Source organism: Macadamia integrifolia, chromosome 10 (assembly GCF_013358625.1).
Source record: "Macadamia integrifolia cultivar HAES 741 chromosome 10, SCU_Mint_v3, whole genome shotgun sequence".
In the NCBI taxonomy this organism is placed as follows: domain Eukaryota; kingdom Viridiplantae; phylum Streptophyta; class Magnoliopsida; order Proteales; family Proteaceae; genus Macadamia; species Macadamia integrifolia.
In genome coordinates this window covers 17,091,129-17,115,407 of record NC_056566.1, presented here as the reverse complement: position 1 = coordinate 17,115,407, position 24,279 = coordinate 17,091,129, and the positions used below count along the sequence as shown (strand labels likewise).

At 37.3% G+C, this 24,279-nt stretch overlaps 2 protein-coding genes across 8 annotated transcripts; both read left to right on the top strand.

Annotated features, from left to right (window-relative positions):
• The first annotated feature begins 5,865 nt into the window (after positions 1-5,865).
• On the top strand, positions 5,866-13,472 carry LOC122091722 (U-box domain-containing protein 3-like). Of its 7 annotated transcripts, XM_042661826.1 has the most exons (8): positions 5,866-5,913; positions 5,998-6,004; positions 6,561-6,699; positions 8,282-8,522; positions 10,295-10,411; positions 10,501-12,387; positions 12,682-12,848; positions 12,939-13,472. In XM_042661826.1, exons 1-7 carry the CDS (start codon positions 5,911-5,913, stop codon positions 12,745-12,747), a joined length of 2,460 nt encoding a protein of 819 aa, XP_042517760.1. In that variant the 5' UTR covers positions 5,866-5,910; the 3' UTR covers positions 12,748-12,848; positions 12,939-13,472. The 7 variants fall into 7 exon arrangements, with proteins under 7 accessions (XP_042517760.1, XP_042517762.1, XP_042517759.1 ...); XM_042661828.1 differs by having other exon boundaries at positions 5,895-5,913; positions 5,998-6,699; positions 8,239-8,522; XM_042661825.1 differs by lacking the exon at positions 5,866-5,913 and having other exon boundaries at positions 5,924-6,004; positions 12,682-12,821.
• Positions 13,473-16,788: 3,316 nt separating this feature from the next.
• Positions 16,789-23,786, top strand: LOC122091630 (coatomer subunit beta-1). The gene is made up of 5 exons (XM_042661656.1): positions 16,789-17,023; positions 17,225-19,299; positions 19,967-20,476; positions 22,877-22,962; positions 23,239-23,786. Exons 2-5 carry the CDS (start codon positions 17,251-17,253, stop codon positions 23,441-23,443), a joined length of 2,850 nt encoding a protein of 949 aa, XP_042517590.1. The 5' UTR covers positions 16,789-17,023; positions 17,225-17,250; the 3' UTR covers positions 23,444-23,786.
• The last annotated feature ends 493 nt before the right edge of the window (positions 23,787-24,279 follow it).

The following is a 24,279-nucleotide window of genomic DNA, read 5'->3' as shown; positions in this document are numbered from 1 at the left end:
TTTTTTTTTTCACATTTTGTTCCAAAAAAAACGAAACATGCCATAAATACACCAAATGTTTTATTCCATTTCCATAGAACAAAAAAAACTCTAAAAATGTTTTTCTAGAACATTACCAAACGCAGCCTTAGTTATCGATATTGGTATATGGGTAAGGATTGTTGTTTATCGATTATTTTTGCACTTGTTTTTAAAAAAAAATATATATATATATATATATATTTTACTATTTTATCCCTGAAACGATATGGGAACTAATCCAAATTGATCAAGTATTGATATTGATTTTTGCTAATATTGATACTATATAATTGATACAATCGATACGACCGATACTTGAAACCATGAATGCAATAGAACTGAAGGGGAACGGGGATAGGGGGAAGGGGCCTTCACTAACCAACATTGATGACACTCTCAATCACCACATGGTCTTGCTTCCCAAGGGAAGCATTTTTTTTTTTTTTTTGGTAAGGGTCCCAAGGGAAGCATAAGAGGACAAAGGGTAAAACTAGAGAAGACCTACATGAGCTATGAGAATGAACCCTGATAAGACCCAACTTGGCACCCAACAGGCTAGCCATCTTTCTCCCACCTGGGGAACATTGCCATTTCTTTAACAGTCACATTGACCTATAGATTTTCCCTATTTCCTATTATCTTTTGGGTACGAAGGGTTCAGCTTGAAGGCCATAACTGGTTTATCAGGCCAATTTTGTTTCATAAGATGAAAATATTCTAATGAATAATTAGACAGTTTCTATCCCACAAGAAACCCATGAAATTGGATAGCTTGGGTTGATAAGAATGTGCACCCTTCACCCCAAGTCAAAGCTAAGGATGAGCCACCAACCATAAAATGAGAGTGAGAGAGAGAGAGAGAGAGAGAGAGAGAGAGAATATTACCATTCTCAACATACTAACACATAAGTTCCACTCCATTCCATGGAGATCGAAGCCTATAATCGAGGACTGTTGGTCTCAGATCCACAGATTTACCAATGTCTCATTTCGGCATATCTACGGAGAAGGTAATGCAGTGGCGGACCAGCTCGCTAACCATGGAGTTGAACTTCAAGGATCTCACTTGTGGACCAGTTTTTTGCCGCCTTTTCTAATTTTTTTGCTCAATATAGATGTATCTTGTGGGATCTTTTTTCATGTAATTTAAATTTTATTTTTATCATAAAAGAAAAAAAAGAAAAAAAGAGAGAAGGTATTCAATATAAAGGTTGGATAGCTTTTCTTGGTCAATGAGTCAAAACAAACTGCCATGATAAATAAATAAACTAGTCAATTGGATAGGTTTGCCAACCTCAAAATAAATTGGTTAGGGAGACAGGTAATACCTCTTTTTGAACCCCTTCATGAGTTATTGTACAGTGGATAAGTTTGTTTGGAATTAGTTTTAATAGTGACAAAAGAAAGATGTGGATAAGTCTAGGTCCAAAAAAATTAGTCCAACTTAGTGGTTCTAAGGGGATTAAATAAAAAAAGGTCATGAAGAACGTGGTAGATGGGTTGAATATATGAAACTTATAAAAGGTAAATCACACTTATTTAATTCCATGGCTGGAAATAGTTTTCCTGGAGAATATCCTCTTTCACATGGTTTGCATGTGTCCCAAACAATAACATTACAATTCCTAAACAGAAGATACCTTGGTTACAATAAGATTTTTCTAAAAAAAAAAAAAAACTAAACAAACCCGATATTAAACTGATGACAGTCTAATAAGAGGAAATCTAAATAAATCAAACCCAAATCAGATCAAAACCGAAGCTTTCTTTATTAGGTCGTTTCTTTATTTTTGTTACTCTCTTACTTTGTTAGTTAATACTTGTCCTTGAGCAATTTCTTAATTTGGATCTGCACATTGCACGTTAGAAAGGGGCCATATGCTAACAAAACTTTGGAAATAATAGTCAAGTATTTACCAAGGAAAAAAGAAGAATTGTTGAAAAATAAGGCTATGATTGAGAGTCAAGAAAAGAAAGAAAAGAGAACAAAAGAAAAGTTTTAAAAAACAATTGAATTTGAGGAGAGAGATAGATGTTATAGAAAAATAATTGTGTAATTATCATTTTTGTCTTATTATGTCTTTTGCACTTTTTTTTTTCTAGGCTTCGAAACAATAAAATGGATTGGCTGTTCATACAATCATTTGGTTGAACAGATGAGTATCCAACACCTATTCTTTTTACTTTCAAATACACCCCTCTTCACCTATATAATGGCAAGAAGTGGGATAGGTGTTGGATGTTTATTCGTACGACCAGGTGATCGTACAAGCAACGGATCCATTCTTATTCCCTTGCGACCAAATGGAGCTACCACATGAAAGGGTGTTACGAGCAGCGAATCCATTCTTACATCAAATCAATAGAACATCATTTCATGTGGTAGCTCCATTTGGTTGCAAGGGAATAAGAAAATGGGAGAAAATCGAAGAATGGGAGAAAATCGAAGAAAAATATTTGCATTTTTCTATAAAGTATATTTACTTTTCAAGTAAATATTTGCATTTCCGTTACAGTGAAACATAAAAAATTACTTTTTCTATAAAATATATTTCAGCTTTTCAAGTAAATATTTGCATTTCCGTTACAGTGAAACATAAAAAATTACTTTTTCTATAAAATATATTTCAGTCTCCAAATAATATTTGAATTTCCTTTGCACTGAAACAGAGCCGGTATAAATTAGGTGGATCATCTAGTAAAGTATTTTCATCTATGAATCATCTAGAAGACCTTTTGCCTTAAGTTTACAACAACTGCAAAAGTTTGCAAGTAACAAAGAAAGAGATAGGTGCATTGAAATCCCACTTCAATTTGTGGGGTTTACAATTAAGATTTATTTATTTATTTTATTTTTTACAAGAATGCATGTAATGGCCACACTATATTCAAATTGCTTTCTTCACTTTTCATGATCTAATGGGGTCATGTAGGTTTTTATCTAGGGGATTTTCTATGTAACTTAACCAATCAAGGTTATTTAAATAATAACAAACCAATCAAAATATCACCAAATAGAGTTTTAAATTATTCTTTCAAGAATTTGTTGCCACTAGGTTCCAGAAGAGATTTATATATTTGGGATAAAGGTTTTGCTAATGAATATTTAATATAATTTAACATATTTTAATTAATGTATCGGTGGGCTGATCTTGATTAGATTCAATTTATATAGACATCTCATCATTGCTTGATCATGATTAGGTACTTCTCTGGTAAGTTTAGAATATATACTAAAGATCCTAAAGATTAATTTTTTTTTTTTCTTTTTTGGTGAAATTTCAAACTATTAATTTGGTGAATCCAACAATGCACCAAGTATTGTTTAAACAATTATCTGCCTTTTAACACAAATATATATATATATATATATATATATTTATATCTGTCCTAGGTTAGCAAAGGTATCAATTAATATGTAGAGAACCCCTTCACTCTTATAGTTGGAATTCAGTCTCTTGTAAAGTCACATTACTAGCAATATTAGCAAATTGGAAATGTTACTAGCTCTATGAACAAGGAGGGAAACCACCATTCCACTTATAGTGGGGCTGCTTTTAAAAGTTTCGCCTTTTATTTCCCATAAATTTTGAATTCTATACGAAGTGGATAAGGTGATTCTTGGAGCTTGTATCCTCTATGACTGTTTTATTATCAAGCAGTAAATTGAGGAGGCAAGGATTACTACATATGTGAAAATGATTTTAGATTTACAATATCTCCATTTGATTGCAAGAATAATTCAAATATTTTTTTGAAAAGTGAAATATACTTTACAAGAAATTAGGTTTTTGTGTTAAATTATAAGAAAAATGCAAATATTTCCATAGGAAGTAAATGCTCTGCATACAGGGGCAGAAAGAGGAGTAGTTTTCAAGAGTAACAAGCAGATCAGATTTGAGCATGGTAACAAGGTATCTATTGACTTCTCTATGGTCTTAAGTGCAAATTAATTAATAGAAGGTCCAAGTAAATTTTGAGCTAGCTCTTATTGTTCATGCTTTTGATGATGCAGAAGGTTGATGATGTGTCTGATTTTTTTTTCTTAAACCTGCAAAATGATATTTTATATGGAAATTTTAGTTTATATAAAAATTTCTTCTTTTCTTTCCAAGGCTCCCTTTCCCCTCATACTCCCTTAAAAAACAAAAAATATCCTTACTTTTCTTCAACTTGATTTTCCTTTCATTGGGTACTTTGCTACATTTTCTTTTCCTGCTTGCCTGTAGCATTCAATGAGATTGATAAACATCCAAAGGGTATTCTGGTCACTACCAGTTCATCACAAAAGGAACTTGTCATTGAACTAAACCCTAGTTACCTAGTAAGACTTATAATTTTTTTAATAAAAAAAAAAAAAAAAAACCCTACTAAGATAAACAATGGAGAGAGGATGTAGCCATTAATCCGTTCTTACATTGGCAAAAACTAATAATGATCAACAAAATATTTGCCCTGAAAGTAACACATGCATAGCAATGGACAAATGGGGGACCTGACAACTTCACATGTTCATTTTGGAAGTTCTACAAGAAAGGTCTTTCATAAACCATAATCTAATCAAAATGCTCATCCTTTTCAAGGACTCAATAAATCATTATAATTTGATAGAAGAAACTATGTAATATGTATTTTACCTATATCATTAATAGTTTTTTTTTTTCTTATCAATATATCATAATTTCACAGATAAAAATACATATTAATTTTGATCACAAATGCACTTATTTTGTTAACCTACCCACTTATCCTTTCTTCATTCATCTTAAACATTATTTTTCCAAAATTTATTATTTTTTTTTTCAAAAAAATATTTACTCCCTCATATATGTATGCATTGTTGTTATTATAGACGTGTCAAAACCCTAAACCAAACTAGTCAAACCAATGGAATAAACTCAAATTAAGTTTCTATCGGACAACCTTCAATTTGAGATATTATGACACTGATTAAAAATTGGATCGCATTAGATAAATAACAAAATATTAGAAAACACATTTTTTTACCATAATTTCTTAAGGGAGAAAGAACTTTGCTGGTCCCCATTCCCTATGCCCACACCCACTGTTTTAAGGGGCTGTAAAAAAGACGTCCCTACCCCTGAAAATAGGGGCTGTGTGTGAGATAGGGGATAGGCATGGACATAGATATTTTTTCCATCTTTTAAATATATATACATGGCAGACCCAAATTGGATCGAACCCAACATCAAAATGATAAGAGTCTGATAAGAGGAAATAAAAAATAAACCAAAATCAAATCAGATTAAAATCAAAACCAAACTTTTCTTATCAGTTTGGATTTGATTTTGCCCATTATTATTTCGAAATCTATTTAACTAGAATGAAGCTAAATCAAACGGACCATTTGATATACCTAGTTTTCATGATTAGCTTCTCAAAACATAGCTAAAAAATTCATCAAAAGTTTGTTAATTTTAAAATGTTTAATGATATATTAAAACATTTTAATTTAAAAAATATACGCCAAGATTTCAATCATCTCAGTCATTTACTAGTTTTGCTAATATAAATCATCTTGGCCATTAACCTCTCAAAATGATCAAGGGAAAAACATGAAATAATTTATGACAAAACAAAAACGAATTTTTTTAATCTTGTCCCAAAATATTTGTTGGGTTTTTTTCACTTTTTTTTTTTAACTTTTTCTTTTAAATTTTTGTAAAAATAAATTATTCATTAACCAATAAAGTTTGCCATACCATCAAGATCAGTATCAGAGAATAAACTCCCAAGACTAACACTATTAGTAAATTCCCTCAACTAGTTGATTGGTATGATGAAAGTTGAAGAGTCTTTGAGGGACAAACAGAAAAAGCCAAAATAAAACCTGAGTAAAGACTCTCTAATAATGCCAGATGGAGATCAATGGTGAGAGTCATTATCCTGAGAAATGAGAATATTATGGCCCCCATTTGTCTCAACAATGAAAGCATTATGGGTTCTCATTTGCAGGTTAAAGGTAGCAATGGAGATCCGCTTCCATCAATTCTGTTAGAATCAGCTAAAATCGAACGCTAATCCTTAGAAATCGGCCTATTTTCTGCATCAGAAATCGAGCAGATTCGAAATTCAAATCCTTTCGATTCGATTCGAACGGAGTCGATCATGCATTTGCAAAGAATTCTGTAATTCTGTATCCTCTTTTTAAGTTTCATAAAATCTGATATTTTCTACTTCACTTAAAAAAAAATTACAGATTCTAATTTTATTTTAATGGTCATAAACTATGAATTTTTGATGAACCCATAAACGTAAAATGCTAATATTCTTGTTTTAATCTCTTAAAAATGCTAATTATTCTTGTAGACAACTTTTAGCTAGAAAGAGTTACCTGTAATCTTCATGGTCAATATTTAGTAATCTCATATCTTCTAATCTTCTATCATTATTATATTCTTAATTAATTTCACCAGCACAGCCAACAAATCTGCAATTAAAAAAGGACCCACAAACGACTCTTTTTACCCTTTTCCCCTGATATTCTGTTTCTCTTCTTTGTCATGGATGCCTGTAAGAGGAGCACTCAAAGCATGAATCAGAGGTTTATTGCAAGGATTCAAGCCTTCTTCAAGGAGATTCAAGCATACCCAGTTCGCTTTTTTTCACTTCAAAGTTGCTGATTTGGCGTTTAAACCGTCACAGGCTCAAACAGAGGTTTGTTTTGTTTTGTTTTATTGTTTTCTTTGTTTGTTGAAATGTAGTTTTGTTTCTGTTTTAGAATTTGTTATTTCTGAATTGTCTTGGATGCGTTGAAGATGCTATCAGTTGGGTTTTCCTTTTGTCTCTCTGAATTCAAGCTAGAAAGCTCATCTGGGTTTTCTTTATTTTCGTGAATTTGAGGCCTTACTGTTTTAGTTTGGTGAAAAGAGGAACTCAGAATCTAGAAGATGCGTATCGATATGATTTTGCGGTATCTTCTGATGTGCAAAAATGGTATTTTTTTCCACAATGAATTCATGAGATTTTCTTATTTAGGATATGTTCTTGCAGAAATGCTTCCCCACCCCCTCCCCCAGACTGAACATTGGTATCTTGAGTTGTTCTTTGAACAAGGTGTAACATTGGATTCCTCAACTGGGTTCTGTTGCTGGAGAGAAAATCTATGTAGAAAGCTATGAGTTGTTTATTATTTTTTTGGCATTTTTCATGTTTGTTGTCATGATTTGATATAAAAATTAGTACTGTAGATACCTAATCTGTCCTGGTGAGAAATGAGTGAAGGGCAATAGGATAGATTAAGATTTTCTGTTTGGTCGTTCTATGTCCAGAATATTATAATTGTTGCTACATTATGAATTCCCCTCTCCTCCCCCACAAGGACCAAGCTATGTTTGAGGGTGTATATTTCTTGAGGGAGCCTTCGCAGAAATCTTATGAGGATGGATCATGGAGCCAGTACAACTTGAGATGTTTTCATTAATCCATCATCATAAATCAGTAAAATCTGTCATGGCTGCCCCCTTTCCTAGTTATTTGCTATTGCTTCTCTTTGAAAGTTATGTCTTCCAAATCTAAAATCAAAATAAAAAAGAGACGTAAAAGCAAAAGCAATGGAAAGTGTTCTGTAATTAATGGGCCCTAAGGTTTCCGATTCTTGGAATATGGACTTCAACTTGCTGTGAGTTGAATTCTCTGGCTCATATTAATCCTATAACACCAGAGATAACCGTTTTCACAGCTTTATGTTAATCCTATTATGCAGTTTATGTTCATTGACCAAACTCCCTTTAATGTAATTATGCATTGGTTGTCTGAGGATGACAATTATTTCTTCCATAAACAGTTTCCTATGTGGAAATCCCTTCAGTTAGTTTTTTTGTTAATCAAAGTAATTGCTTTATTATTTTATGTTTTAACCCATTCAAAATGCTTTCTGCAACCACATTTGAGCTCCCATATGTTCTAACCATAGATAGCCAGAAAAAGAGAAAGCAAACTAATTTAATAGAAAATGGAGTCATATGTGTGAAGGTCTGATGCGAAACATGGAGATTATTGCGATAGTGATGGGCGGTGTTGTTCTTTAGAATTTAATGTAGATTTCTCTCCAGCATTATGATAAGCTAGTCATCAATGTATATTGAGATTTAAACCACAATTTTGAATCTATTCATGCTATTTTTTATGTTGATGTTCATTATGAAAAGTAGTAGCAGAAGATGATGTTCATTATGTGCTTTGCTTGTCTTGAAGTTGGTCTCATGGACACAAGATCTGTACCATGTCTGGTTAACAGCATTTCTCGATTCATTCACCTGGTTGCCTGCCAGACTCTGAAATTTGTGCCCGTTCAGAAGGATTATCAATATATGGTTGGTCTATTGAAGGTTTTAAAGCCAATGCTTAATGAAATCGTTGGTTCCAAAATACCTGCAAGTGGAATGCTAATTAAAGAATGCGAGGAATTGGATCTGGCTGTTAATAAGGCTAGAGAGTTCTTGGAGAAGTGGGATCCCAAGATGAGCAAGATAAATAGTGTGAGTGTCTGAACTCTTTTTCTTATTTTTCAGTCAAGCAAGAGAAAGAAATGCTTCTATCATTCAGGATTGATTCACCAAAGTCCTGAGTGGTGAAGAGAATATTTTTCATCTGGGGAGGGAGATATAACGATATTCACTGTGAAATGCATCGTTCTGAGAATTAATATTATTTTTCTTTGCTTTGAAGTTGTTGTTTATGATTTCTTAGTTAAGGATCGGCACTATGTTGACTCGTATCTGGTTTGCATGGTGTCAGATTTGTGTCGTGTTGAATTCGCCTCAACATGAGCATGACCTGTTTGATTAGTACAAAATTTGAACATGAACATGACCTGGTTTTCAACCCTTGAATATAGGGGTGTCAATCAGTCGGGCAGGGCCAGTCTCGGTTGGGCCTAGTCAGGCCTGGCGGGGCTTTGTCCTTAGACCATGACCTACCTATTTAAGGATGAGTTGGTCTCGGTCGGTCTTGTGTTGGGTTCGGTTGGGTTCTGGGCTTTAATCGGGGTAATCAGGCTATAATTGGGCCTTAAACGGGATAATGTACCAATAAAGCCTTAAATGGTCTTTACTTTTCATAGATTTAAGATGCTTTAATCTATTTTGTTAAATCATCAACAATTTTGAAAAGACTTAATTACATTCAATAATTGATAAAAATATCAATATATACCCTATTCTATCCCAGAAAAAAAAATCAAAATATACATATAAATGGTCAAGCTAAACGTGTCGGTCCGAGTTGGGCTTGTAAATGGGTCGGGCAGTGCAGGAGGCCCATCGGGCTTACCCCTTGCACCGTGTACTACCTGTTTATAAACAGGCTGGGCTTAGGCCCAACACGTTTAATAATCGGTGCAGGCCATGCCGATATTTAAACGGTTGGCCTGATCAGTCCAACTAGTGCGGGCTTGGGATTGACATTCAAGTTGAATACCAATGAAACAGACTGACCCATTTAATAATGGGTTGGCGGGAATATGACACCATGACATGATTGCAAATTTGCAACCTCTTTAGGATTTCATGAAGTCAAAATTTCTCATAGAATTACAATGACTTCAGCTCTTGGCCTCATGTATGAGAAGCAAGCGAGGCACCAACAGGCCATGCCCTAAGGTGTTTTACCATACACATGTATAACATTTAATTTTATTTTATACTGTTATAAAGCTAAATGATTGGATGGTTTACACACAAAAAAAAAAAAAAAAAAAACCCTTGTTCATAAATAGGGTATACATGTGGAGCCAAAATTTCCCCTAACGTAATCATTGCTAGATGCCAACCAAACATGCTAATTACCTGTCATGTCTGTTTAGCAGTTCTAGCAAAGAATTGTGTTCCCTCACCAGGTTATCATAGCCTGTAAAGATGTATCCTCGGGACTCTAAATGCTTGAAATCTCTTTAGTTTCTCTGTGCTCTATTCTTTAATTGACCCAAATACTTGCCTTTATTTAGTTGCTGATTCTGATTTGCTATTTTAACTGGTGGAACAGAGCAGAACCAAAAGGGTATATTACAAAATTCTAAAAGAAATGAATAAAAATGGAAGTGTGACTAAAGGGATTCCACAATGCTTTTTTCTCCCTGCAGGTTATATTTTTCTCCATAACATTTCAGAAGTAGTGGGATATAACCTGAAAATAAAAAATTCTTTGTTGGACTTCTTTCTTGCCATGCCTGAAGAAGCTTATCTGTAAATTCAGCAAACTATCTTTGCATGTTCTTTTAATCCTCTCTGAATAGGTCCTTTGTTATCTCCAGGTTTTACGGAGTGAATCATTGGCAAGAAAAGTTCAGAGTTCTTCACTGGAAATTTGCCACACATTGTGTAGGTTGCAGCAGTCCTCTCCACTTAGTTCTCATATGACTAGTATTCAGGTACTTGAGGAGTGAGCTTGCTGTTTCATTGGAAGTTTGCATGTTCTTTTTACTAATTATAGGCTGATTTTCTATGTACATTCTCTCAGTGTTGTATTCGGGAGCTTCAAAGTTTGGAGCAGGAGTACATATCAGACCTTGTAGAAGAGGCCATAAAATATCAGAGGGATAATCTCATCCCTCGTGCTGATATCCTGCTCAAAATTGCTGAGTTACTTGGTTTTACATCGAATCGAGAGTTGCTGGCAGAATGTGTGGCCCTGGAAAAGGAGAGAATGAAGGCTGGATGCAAGAAAAGCAATGGGGAGCTAGGCCACCTAAATCAGATACTGAATCTTGTTGCTCATATAAGGGATTCGATGGGTAAACTTGAACAATTTGGGGAGATAAATGGTGTACCTGTTCCTTCATACTTTCGTTGCCCACTGTCGCTGGAACTGATGGTGGACCCCGTAATTGTGGCCTCTGGGCAGACCTATGAGAGGGCTTTTATCCAGAAGTGGCTTGATCAAGGGCTTACCATTTGCCCCCAAACCTGTCAAACTCTCGCACACTCAAATCTCATACCAAATTTCACTGTGAAGGCGCTGATAGCAAATTGGTGTGAGGACAATAATATTAGGATTTTCAGAACTGTTGATTGCAACTATATGTCATCCCCATCCTCATCTCGTAATGTATCTAGCTTCCATGGTTCTTTGAGTGGCAGCAATTCCACTCCGAGGTCATCTATGGATGTTGGAAATGGATCTGAGAAGCAAAGGGTTGAGGTCTCTTCAAGATATGGTGCAGTCGATAGCAATGTATGTTGCAGCAGGACAACCCTAAAATGTGACCAACCTTCGCCAGAACAATCTTATGATCAAAGCCGAAGTGAATCAGTCTCAAGTGGCGTTTCCAGCATCGAATATATGCCCACAGCAATGACAACTGGTCTTACTGAAGAGCCAAGGGTGTTGAGTAGGCATGTCAGTGCTAGTGTTCTGTCAGAAGTCAAATGCGAGGGTCTGGCTTGTTCTCCAAATAAGGATTCAGGTTTTTCTCCATGGTTGTCGGGGAAACAATTTCACACTTCCGAAACAATGGTGGAAGTGGCTGAGGATGGCAAAAATAATCATCAAAGAAGTCTTTCTCTTCCAATTTCAGATTCCAGATTTGATGATTTGACCACTTCTTCCCATATTGAGAAATTGGTTGATGATCTAAAGAGTCAATCCCATGAAGTGCAAACTGCTGCTGCAGCAGAACTGCGGCTTCTTGCAAAGCACAATATGGAGAACCGTATCATTATTGCCCAGTGTGGGGCTATTGCTCCTTTGATTTCATTGCTCTATTCGCCAGTGAAACTGACACAAGAGCATGCTGTCACTGCCCTATTGAACTTGTCAATAAATGAAGGTAATAAAGCCTTGATTGCAGAAGCAGGAGCTATAGAACCTCTTATCCATGTTCTTAAGTCGGGAAATGCGGGAGCCAAAGAAAACTCTTCTGCAACTTTATTTAGTCTATCTGTATTGGAAGAATACAAGAAAAAAATTGGTCGATCCAATGCAGTAAAGGCCTTAGTTGATCTGCTAGGCTCTGGAACACTCAGGGGGAAGAAAGATGCTGCTACTGCTTTGTTCAATTTATCTATCTTTCATGAGAACAAGGCACGCATAGTCCAGGCCGGGGCTGTGAAGTACCTGGTTGAGTTGATGGATCCTTCCACGGGGATGGTTGACAAAGCTGTTGCTCTTCTTGCAAATCTCTCTACGATTCCAGAGGGACGGTCTGCTATCACTACCGAAGGTGGCATCCCGTTACTAGTTGAAGTTGTTGAATCAGGATCACACAGAGGAAAAGAAAATGCTGCATCCATCTTGTTGCAGCTTTGCATTAATAGCCAGAAGTTCTGTGGCCTGGTTCTTCAAGAAGGTGCAGTGCCACCTCTTGTTGCGTTATCTCAATCTGGGACACCGAGAGCAAAAGAAAAGGTGTGTATCTGAGTTTATAAATGTTACAATAGGAAGCTTTTGCATCTTTAAAACTAGCATCCCAGTAGCCGATCATACATGCATGGAAATGGTTTTATGGTTTTACCATATAAATCATGGGCTTCTTGTGCATTTTCTTAGATTTATGTGTATAATAATGAAGGACCTGCGAGAAATGATGGCTCTTTAGGAAAGGTTCCCTTTAATTTCTGGATGTTCTGAAATGAATGACATGCATTTTCCCTGTTCCCAAGGTATCTGGAACCCTGTGATTTAGAAAGACATGTTTTGCAGGCACAACAGATACTTAGTCACTTCCGGAACCAGCGAGAAGGAGCTGTTGGAAAGGCAAAATCATGACTTAGGATGTGGAATGTTTCAGCTTTCCGTGAGTTTGGCCTTCTCAAGTGCAATGAGTTCATTGATCAGCTATGGTATATTGGAAATTTCTTTGATTCTTTGTAAGATGTTCTAATTCTGCTTTCAAAATTCAATTGCAATACTTTCTTGAAAATTCTTTGGTTTTAAGTGGTTACTGTATTCATTTGCAGCATGAAACTTACTTAAGCGTGTGTGGATCACAAATAGAAGAGAAAGTATAGGCCATATCTCTCTTAGCTCCATCAAGGAAGCAAACAGCTCAACTTGTTACCAGGAGTAACTGATTTTGTCTGTTCTACTGTATTTGATGCTCTGGGTCTGCTGCAGCAGATATGTATAACTCCCTGTTGTCATTTGTTGTACAATAATATTATAGAAGTTCCATTTAATACATCAAGTTCTCTTATGCATCATGAAAGCAAAACACCATGTGGAAATCACTTATGCAAGAGATTCAAATTGTTTATGGCTGTTAAGAATGTTGGTATTAATGTTACCGCAGGGAGTAGTTTGCGGATGTAGCAGTTCTAGTTTGATGAGTTGTTGATCCTCGGTATGTACATTTGCCCCTCCCAGACCCTGCAGTAGCGGGAGGCTTGTGCACTGGGTTGCTCTTTTTTTCTTTCTTTTTTTTTAAAGTACAAATTGTATTCTAGTAACCTCTGCTTTTATTATAATATTATACGAGGCTTCTCTTCTTCTTCTTCCTCCTCCTTATTCTCTTGTGTTGCAGGTACTGACATGATATTTTTTCAATGGCATTTGCCAAATTCAGTGAAAAAGTTTCTCTCTTCTTAAAAAGGGTCTTCAACAGGAGCGTGTATTTGATTTTGGGCATCCTAAACTCAAGGTTCATCAATGGAGTTATAAAACCCAGATTGCAGAAGAGGGATTGGTCCTCTAGTTACCAGACTAACCCAGCATAACATCAGCCACGCATTACCAAATGTGATGCAATTATGAACCTTGATTTTGGTTTTGAAGTAAGGTTTCAATTATATAGATTATGGGAGAGGTTTACCCACGCTGCCAGCGTGGGCAGATATTTGGGTCATTATGCCCAGTTGGCGAAGACAATACCTCAAAATTAAGAGGTCATGAGTTCAACTCTCCTTGGGGCCTAATAATAATAATAATAATAATAATAATAATCTTTAAGTCCTTGGAAAAAAAAAAAGCAAGCCCCTCCTATATGATGCCTCATCTTGCACTCTCATTGGTGCCACCCACTAGTATATCCGCACAGGTGTTGAGCCCATCCCTCTCCCAAATTCATGTATTGCTCTCACTCAAACTTTCAACATCAGATTTAGTGCTGAGACCCATTACTATGTAACTTGTGAGCTAACTCTGAAGCTAGCTCTGAAACTATGTACTATCACCTTCACAAGCTCACACTGTCAGACATGTAATTTTCCATTGTTCTCTCTCTCCTTGCATGACCATGGAGGTCTAATGAAAATGATACCATTCCATTTTGCCGTTGGTGTGGCGTGGGAGATTCTCCCCAACTGGCACTATGGGTACCCTCTTCATTCTAAATTACGGGGAAAAGTTTTGCCAGTCTAGCGAGGCTGGCATAGAAAACTCTCAACTGTCAGATTAGGACTATTTAATGTGGACCATTGATTTAACTAGTGTACAAAATAAATTGCATTTAAGAAGGATACCATATTGTATGTATATACGAAGACTTGTTTTGTAGGTTATTAAATGAGCTATTGTTCTATACCGAAATAGAGAGGAGCTGGGTCATGGGCGTCTTTTCACAACCTGGTTGTACTTCCCATGTGTAGGGTGTAGGATATAGTAGGCAATAGTGTTCTTTTCCCCCTCTCTCTACCATTAGTTATTACTTTCTCTCTCGTTCGTCTCACTGTGACCCTTTCTTGTATTCAAAGAACTTCTGTCGCTCCATCTTCGTAGGGGCAAAGAACCCCTCAATGTCTTGCTTGTGCTACCATAGGGCAAGTCTATCCAAGAAGAGGCCACAAATGGAAGGTGGGTTTCTCTATGGAAATAGTGATCAAGTGTGGATCTCCTAATTCCATGCATACAGAAACAAATCCTCAATTGAAGTCTATCTATTGAAGATTTGTAAGGCTTCAATCTGAAGCAAGAGGAAGGATGGAAAGTTGATGAAATATGGAGTGACATTGAGGAGCTAGGAAATCTTCTTCTAAATGATAATATCAAATTGTGGCTTTGGAGTGATAATCCTCTCTTTTTGAAAGTTAATAATTCTTTATTGAAACCTATTTTTTATCTTGAGGCTAACAATGAATTAATACTTTTGTTAAAGAATATAGCCAACATGACTATGAACAAAAAAAAAAAAAAAAAAGATTAGGATCTCTAACCTTAGTATGCTAAAACGTTTCTTTTTTAATATTGAAGCCTCAATCAAATCCTCCACTGACTATTTCCATGAGTGCGTATTGCATGGTGTTTGCCTAGATCAATCCACCGATCCACTCATATTTGGCACAGCTATAGTCTGGTCTGAGTCGTTAGATGACTCAAGCGGACCGAAAAGGGTGAGAAACACAGACGACCTGAAGCATCCCTAGCTAAGAGCAGCTGAAGCTCCACAGCGATGCTAGTCGGGGTAACAAAAGTTTCACCAATGGAGGTAGGGGTGTCAATCTACGGATATGAATTTGAAATCAAAGTCGTGTACCAAAACTAAACCAAGCCATTTACATCAAAATTGTAAAACCGTTTAGTAAATGGTTTGGTTCTGGTTTCAAGTTTAAAACCGATTAGTTAAATGGGTTGAGTTAGTTTTTACCGTTTAACCTGTTGATTTAAAACCAAATTGACACTGTGAGAATCGAAACGTTTAAACCGTAAAAACTGATCCGATTAACCCGTATAAAGATTAAATATTTGGTTGTTTTAACAAAATATAATGGTTTAATTTAAGGAAGAATTAAGGACCATAGAGGTTGTCCAAGAGTCTATTCAATAATTTACTCATATTATGTAGTTATATAGTTAAATCCTTGCTTGTTCAATGCATCATTTTATTTGATATATGATTGAAGCATTTATTAACAAAAATAAATTTTAGTAAGCATGCAAATAAACTAGCAAACCGATTGTGAACCATTTAGAAACTGTATGGAATAAACCGCAATCAAAACCGTAAAACTGACACTGTTTACCATGGAACCGAATATGTTTACTAAACTATTGCGGTTTCAAAAAGTGCAACCGTTTAGTAAATGATGCAGTTTTGGTTTCAGCCAAATAAATGTGAACCGAACTAAAACCAAACCATATACACTGAAATTGAACCGATTAACACCCTTATGTTAATCGGTTCGACCGGGCCTGCAAGCTTATACCCTTGGAACGTGATCTACCTATATAAGGAATGAGTTGATCTCGATTAGTCTCATGTCAGGCTCGATCGAGTTTCGGGCTTTAATCGGTCTTCTCTTAATCGGGCTAACCGGGTTATAATCGGGTCTTAATCGAGATAATGTACCAATAAAACCTTAAACGATCTTTAATTGTCTAAGATTTAACTTACTTTAATATATTTTATTAAATCATCAACAGTAACAAAACAAAAAGAAAAAAAATCAAAATATAAATATAAATGGTCGGGCTAAACATGTCAGGCCGAGTTGGGCTTGTAAATGAATCGGGTCGATTGGGTGTTCATTGAGCTTGCCCCTTGCATCATGTACTACCTGTTTATAAATGGGGCGGGTCTAAACACAACACATTTAATAATCAGTGCAGATTAGATCTAATCGATCTAACTGGTGCGGGCTTGAAATTGACACCCTATATGGAGGATTGTTATTAGACAGGTGATCAGCAGGCCTATTAGTCTCTCTATATACAAATTTTGTGCACCTGCACTTCAGGAGAGAGATCAGCCGTTGGATTTCCATGAGGTGCCATAGCGCCAATCCAACGATTTTACTGGAAAGCCCCCGAGTTTTTACATTATGACGCTCAAATCACTCTCTTCTTCGTTTCTTAATTTTTCTACTTAACGACTTACGATCCACTATGAGAAACGCAGATCTGAGATAGCAGTTCCTCACCACCTCTCTCTCTCTCGACCCTAAAATCCATCCAGAATAGCGGATCTGTTCATCAATTCTCCATAATTGATTAGGAAGCTCTTCTCAATTCGACAGGAATTGTTCGTGTTTCACATTCGAGTAGTTGTGAAGATTGTTTACAAGGAGAGGGCATCGAATTTCACATTGGATTCCTGATCTGGTTCTTCGAGGTACGTTTGAAATCTCTCTTAATTTTCAGTTTTCCAATCCGAAGCTCCCTCAGTTGCGAGGCTCTTAGCTTTGGTTTGATTTCTTTCCTTATTTCCTTCAGTGAATCTAATAGAGATGCTTAGGATTTAGTGTTTCTAGGGAAAATTTTGGAAGAAATGAATAAAAAATTTCAGGTTTCTGAAGCGGGCGATGCATTGTAGGTTATAGGAAAAGAAAAAGGGGAAAAATGGAGAAATCTAGTACATTGCTTATTCACTTCGACAAAGGAACTCCTGCGCTCGCGAATGAGATCAAAGAGGCTCTTGAAGGGAACGATGTCCCATTTAAAATCGAGGCTATGAAGAAAGCAATCATGCTTCTGTTGAACGGGGAGACCCTCCCTCAGCTATTCATTACTATTGTACGATATGTCTTGCCTTCTGAAGATCACACTATTCAGAAACTTTTGCTTCTCTATTTGGAGATCATTGATAAGACTGATTCGAGAGGAAAAGTTCTCCCTGAAATGATTCTAATATGCCAGAACTTGAGAAATAATCTCCAGCACCCGAATGAATACATCCGTGGTGTAACTCTCAGATTTCTGTGTCGGTTGAATGAGACCGAGATCATTGAGCCTCTGATCCCATCAGTTTTGGCCAATTTGGAGCATCGCCACCCCTTCATTAGGAGGAATGCAATCCTTGCAGTCATGTCGATCTACAAGCTTCCCCAAGGGGATCAACTTCTTGTTGATGCCCCTGAGATGATCGAGAAAGTGCTTTCATCGGAGCAAGATCCATCAGCCAAACGAAATGCTTTTCTCATGCTTTTCACTTGTGCTCAGGATCGTGCAGTTAATTACCTACTCACCCATGTTGAAAGCATCCCTGAGTGGGGAGAGCTGCTTCAGATGGTTGTATTGGAGCTGATCCGGAAGGTATGCAGAACGAATCGGGGGGAGAAAGGGAAATACATAAAGATCATCATTTCTCTGTTAAATGCCCCATCCTCTGCTGTTATCTATGAATGTGCTGGGACTCTCGTATCTCTCTCATCTGCCCCAACAGCTATAAGAGCTGCTGCCAACACATACTGCCAGCTTCTGCTCTCTCAGAGTGATAACAATGTTAAACTTATTTTGCTGGATCGCTTGAATGAGCTCAAGTCTTCTCACAGAGAAATCATGGTTGATATGATCATGGATGTTCTAAGGGCATTATCTAGCCCCAACTTAGACATCCGAAGGAAAACACTGGACATTGCGCTTGAATTGATAACTCCCCGCAATATTGATGAGGTTGTTCTTACTCTGAAGAAGGAAGTTGTGAAGACTCAGAGCACTGAGCTTGAGAAGAATGGGGAATACCGGCAAATGCTGGTTCAAGCCATACATACTTGTGCAATAAAATTCCCTGAGGTTGCAAGCACTGTGGTTCATCTGTTGATGGATTTCCTCGGAGACAGCAATGTTGCTTCAGCTATCGACGTGGTTGTTTTTGTACGAGAGATAATTGAAACCAACCCAAAACTGAGAGTCTCAATAATAACAAGGCTCTTGGACACTTTCTACCAGATCCGTGCTGCTCGTGTTTGTTCATGTGCACTTTGGATTATCGCAGAATACTGTCTGTCACTGTCAGAAGTTGAGAGTGGGATAGCAACCATTAAGCAGTGTCTTGGGGACCTGCCTTTCTACACAGTTTCAGAAGAAGGGGATGCTTTAGATGCTCCCAAACGGTCCCAGCAAGTAAATTCTATTACTGTTTCCTCTAGAAGACCTGCGGTCCTTGCTGATGGGACCTATGCTACCCAGAGTGCTGCCTCCGAAACTGCTCTTTCCACTCCAACTCTTGTTCAAGGGTCTTTGGCTTCTCCTGGGAATTTGAGATCCCTGATTCTGACTGGTGAATTTTTCCTTGGGGCAGTGATTGCCTGCTCCCTAACAAAGCTGGTTCTGAGATTGGAAGAGGTTCAGCCATCACACGTTGAAGTGAACAAAGCTACCTCTCAAGCCTTATTGATCATGGTTTCTATGCTGCAATTGGGGCAGTCTTCAGTTCTTCCTCACCCAATTGATAATGATTCTTATGATAGGATTGTCCTTTGCATAAGATTGCTTTGCAATACTGGCGATGAGATTAGGACGATATGGCTGCAGTCATGCCGTCAAAGTTTTGTTAAAATGCTTGCAGATAAGCAGTTCAGGGAAACAGAGGAGATAAAAGCAAAGGCTCAGATCTCTCATGCACAACCAGATGACCTTATCGATTTCTACCATTTGAAGAGTAGGAAGGTGAGACATCTTAGTATTTTTACGTACTGGATTCTACAAATCGTAATAAGATGAATTATTTCATGAACTGTGGGGTACTATCATGCATTTACAGCTTGATCTAATTACCTGGAAAAGTTCATCTTAATTGAGAGACATTTGACAATTTTAATATCATTATAATGTCAGATAGTAATCGCTTGCACCTTTGCTTGGTAACCTCTTTAAGTAATGGTATTTTTCTGAAAGTAGATATGTTATGTGGGACCAAAATGAGTATAAACTCTGCTAGTTCTCCTACACCTATTTGGATTTTAAAACCCCCCAAAAAAGAAAAAATCCTACACCTATTTGGGAATGATGGAATTTTTTTTGAGATTTATAAATACGGTAAAAGGTAATAAGGTGGTAAGGGCTTATCTTGTAAATACATGGATGGATTAGTGTAATCACTGAAATACCCCTTGATATTTTTGCTGCCTGCCTGCTCATGAAATTGAACAGGTGAGTCATCCTCGACTGAGGCAATCATATTCTTTATCTAACTTGGAGAGTTGCAGGCTATACAATATAATTTCCTTCTATGCACTAGTGAGACAATGTGTTACTGGTGTCTTCAAACTAGAAATGTTTAAGAGTTGTTCCTTTACAAGAGCTGTATATTTGTTGACCTCATGTGCTTTTCCAGGGTATGAGCCAACTTGAGTTGGAAGATGAAGTTCAAGATGATTTAAAACGTGCAACTGGAGAGTTCACCAAAGACTCAGATGATGCTAATAAGCTTAATCGCATTCTTCAACTCACAGGATTTAGTGATCCTGTTTATGCTGAAGCATATGTCACTGTTCATCACTACGACATTGTCCTTGATGTCACTGTTATCAATCGAACTAAGGAGACCCTCCAGAATTTGTGCTTGGAGTTGGCAACCATGGGTGACCTCAAACTTGTGGAGCGTCCACAGAACTACACGCTGGCTCCAGAATCAAGCAAGCAGATACGGGCCAACATTAAGGTCTCTTCAACTGAAACAGGAGTAATATTTGGAAACATTGTTTACGAGACTTCAAATGTGCTTGAGAGAACAGTTGTTGTCCTCAATGACATCCATATTGATATCATGGACTATATCTCTCCTGCAACCTGTGCTGATGTGGCATTCAGGACTATGTGGGCTGAGTTTGAGTGGGAAAACAAGGTACATTTATCCCTCATTACTTTTTTAACTTAACTTTCACTGCCATTAGTACTTTTCTCTTTTTTTACCTTGTTTCGCTGGTATATCTAAATTGATTTAGATGGAAGAATTTCGATTTTTTTCTCTTTATAAATTCTTTTAGGAATAGAAGCATTCTTAGAGCAAATTTGTTAAGATGATGAAACAGAAAATGACCTGCTGTGCATGGAGTCAGTTGGGGGGAGGAGAAGGAGATGACACCATCCTAGAATGTGGGGATTAGAAGTGTAAAATATGGTAGTATACTGGGAAGTGATGGACCTCAAAGTCCAGTGAACAGTATAATGGAGTGAAATATTAATGGGCCAAGGCCGATGGTGGCCGTCAATTCTCAGATCCGTTCTGAATCAGTTGTATGACATTAATTATCAGATCAATTTAATCCCGAGTCACCACATTAGGCCCCGTGGTAATACTCTATAGGATATGATGAGGGGCTCTGGCAAGTTGGTGGCAAACCTGAAACCCTATGCCTAATTAAGGATTTAGGGGTTTGTACCTTCTGGTAAATAAATTTTAGATCACAGCACATCCTGGTAAATATTTTCCTTCAAGGCACAAAACAGTGAAGAAACTTAGCTTTGAGCAGCTGACTAAGGGGAATTTAGGAAAGGACTAAACAGTAAATAGACTTTCTAAAAGGGTGCTTTCTGTAATTTTAGTTTCTGCAATTTAAATTTGTTAGACAAGAGTCCACCTCACCCAAAACTTTTGATCAAAGCATCCAGCTCAATTCAGAGCTACTTTTTCATAAAATTTCAGACTGAAGCTTTTAAACCCTTAGCTTGTGGAATCCAGTCTGTATTGACTTATAATAATATATTCTTGAAACTGAGCTCGGCAGTAGCATAGGGATCAGGTCTGAAACTCAATTCAGATCTCTCAGCGCGGACAATCTGCCTCAAATTCTGCAATCTAGTTTTCTCTAGAGTAGAAAATCTTCCCAAAATCTGAAACTGATCCATGAAAATTCAGTTTGAGTCCTAAAGATTTTCTCTCAACTAGAAACTGACATAAAATAGGGTAGCAGAGTATACTATTTTAAAATTCAAGCATCAACCTGTAATGGAGAGAAACCAGACTTGATTTGAAGACGTTACTCAACAGTAACGATAGTTCAAATCACTAGCAGAAATTTAGGAACCAAATCACTTTTGCATGCACAACCAGCATACCACTCAATTGCCTCAAGGCAAAACTCAGAATTCTATTAATCAGAAATTCATGCTTTACAAAGAGGCTCAACACATAATTATAGATATAGTTGACTACCAAAATTCCTAATCACACTTAATGACTTCTGTTGGGCTCTAACACTAGACTCCCTACTTTCTAACCACTTAACTAAGACTAACCCTGATATTTGGGCTTATGTATTGGCCCATTAAAAAATAAAATTCCATAAATAAGCCCCCTTAGGGCCCATATAACCGTAGATGGATTTTATTTTAATCAAGATCAAGCCTAAACATCTTAAATTGAGGCCCACAGCTAGCACTAAAGCCTGTCCTCTTGTGAGGAGGCACATATCTTCCAAAAGGCTCTTTAAATCCCTACTCCATTGGCTCCCTGCATCACAGTGGGAATCAGCATGGGGGTGGGGTTTTATGTGAACCAGTCCAATCCCTACTGAGAAAACCCCAAAGAAAAACCTGAAACTGAAGTTAAAACTTGTGCACGTGGCATATCATTCAGAGATATTTATTGACCTTGGGTTGCGAAATGGGTGGCCTTGGTGGTGCCGTATTTGGTAATACGATGTACTTGTACATAGATATCTTAATGATGTTTTTACGGTTAATGGGTTGGGCTCGGGCTCGGGCTCTCGGACATCTTATTCTTGGATTGTGCTTGGGCCACCTCTACAGCTGCCCTACTCTCCAAATGCCAAACCCTAATGGGACGTGTTGAAAATTTTTGGGGGGAGCTAGTTTCTAGGTGTTGCCTAGTCAAGCATAGAATTCGAGAGCTAGGCATTGCCTTTCTGCTTTAACGATACTGGCGTGTTTGCCATACTGTCTAGCCAGAGTAGAACATATAGTTTAATCTAGGACGGCCAAATGGGACAGTTTGTACGATGGCATCCAAATAAATGAATTGTAGTATTGCATTAAAGGCAGAAGTTACTTTGCTAAGGCTGATTTCTCTGTCTCTGACACACATACACATGCATTTTCTTGTTCTTTTCTGGATAAGTTCGACTCATTCAACCCCCTCCCTCCTGCATTTCCATTTCCCATTTGGCTTACTCTGTTATCGCTGTGCTGCATTTTTTGCGGTTCATTTTTATTTTTGCGTTTGAATGTTGGCTATGATATTCAACTTAATAACAGAATATTACTAAATCTACTTGCATTCCAGGTGGCTGTAAACACTGTCATTAATGATGAGAAAGAATTCCTGGATCACATCATCAGGTCAACCAATATGAAGTGCCTCACTGCACCGTAAGTTACTGCTCTCTGCTTCACAGATGCCATGCAGTCCCCACCCCTCCCTTTTGCCACCCCCAACCTACTTTAAAGGAAAGTTAGAATTCCTCCTGCTCTTATTTGTTGTCAAGTCTGCATTTGATGGGTCCCATTTGCAAGTTGTTCTTGGCCCATAAGTTGTCCACAAAGAGTCGACTATTCTTTCAGTCACCATTTGGGGAATTGGTTGGAACCTTATAATTTTTCACATGCTCTCGTTAGGGATCTTACTGTCAGCTGATTTTGTTTCAGGTCGGCACTCGATGGGGAATGTGGGTTCCTGGCTGCTAACTTGTATGCAAAGAGTGTGTTTGGGGAGGATGCTTTGGTAAATATCAGTGTGGAGAAACAAACAGATGGGAAATTGAGCGGGTACATAAGGATAAGAAGCAAGACGCAGGGAATTGCCCTGAGTCTTGGTGACAAGATCACTCTCAAACAGAAGGGAGGCAGTTAATCTGCAATAGTACCTTTTCATCTAAGTTCTCTTTTGAAATTCTCTATTTCTCTTCTTTTCGTATCATCATTTGAGACTGATTTTTTGATGGCATTTGTATTGGAAATTTTGTTTCCAAATAGAAAAATGAAATAGTGTTTCAACTCCGGTCTTTTGTTGTTTATCCGACATCTAGTAAGAGTAGTAGTATATATAGTACTAAATCTGTCACTGCTTTTCCTTGGCTACCAATACCTTTATTGCTATGCTGCGAGTGAATTATTATGTTGGGTACACTTCTGGTGCTCGATTGTAACTATTCATTATTAGCTTCATTTAGTATGACATTGGTAATTTGTCCAAATTCTGATTTCAACTTTTAGTTACAACCTGGTTATTGTGTTTCTGTGCTTATCTAGGGTACTACCAATTTGTTGATGATTCGTAGGCATATGTAAAGCTGCTAATATGCAAATCAACATTATTGAAGTCCCAGATTACCAGGTGAGGATGCCAATTGGGTGGCTTAAAAAGGCGATCCACGTATGCCTCATTTGGGTTATATGGGGTGGTGCAGAGTGAGGTGGGTGATGTTTTAGATGGGTCTAGTCTGGTATTGCCTAAACTCGTCTCTGCTCCCACTGCTATCCCATAACCAGAGCTACATTAAGTGCACAAATTCTCTGAAAGTAACATTTTAGGAGGGAGATTTGAGCAGCTGTCCGATCTGGTTCTGCGTAACTCGTTTTTTGGTCTGATCTGGTATTGGCCCCGATGTTGGTTTCCAATTAACAAACTTGAAATCCTTCTTCTCTATGGGTGAGGGAAAACCGTCGCCTTTATTCCAACTTCATTAA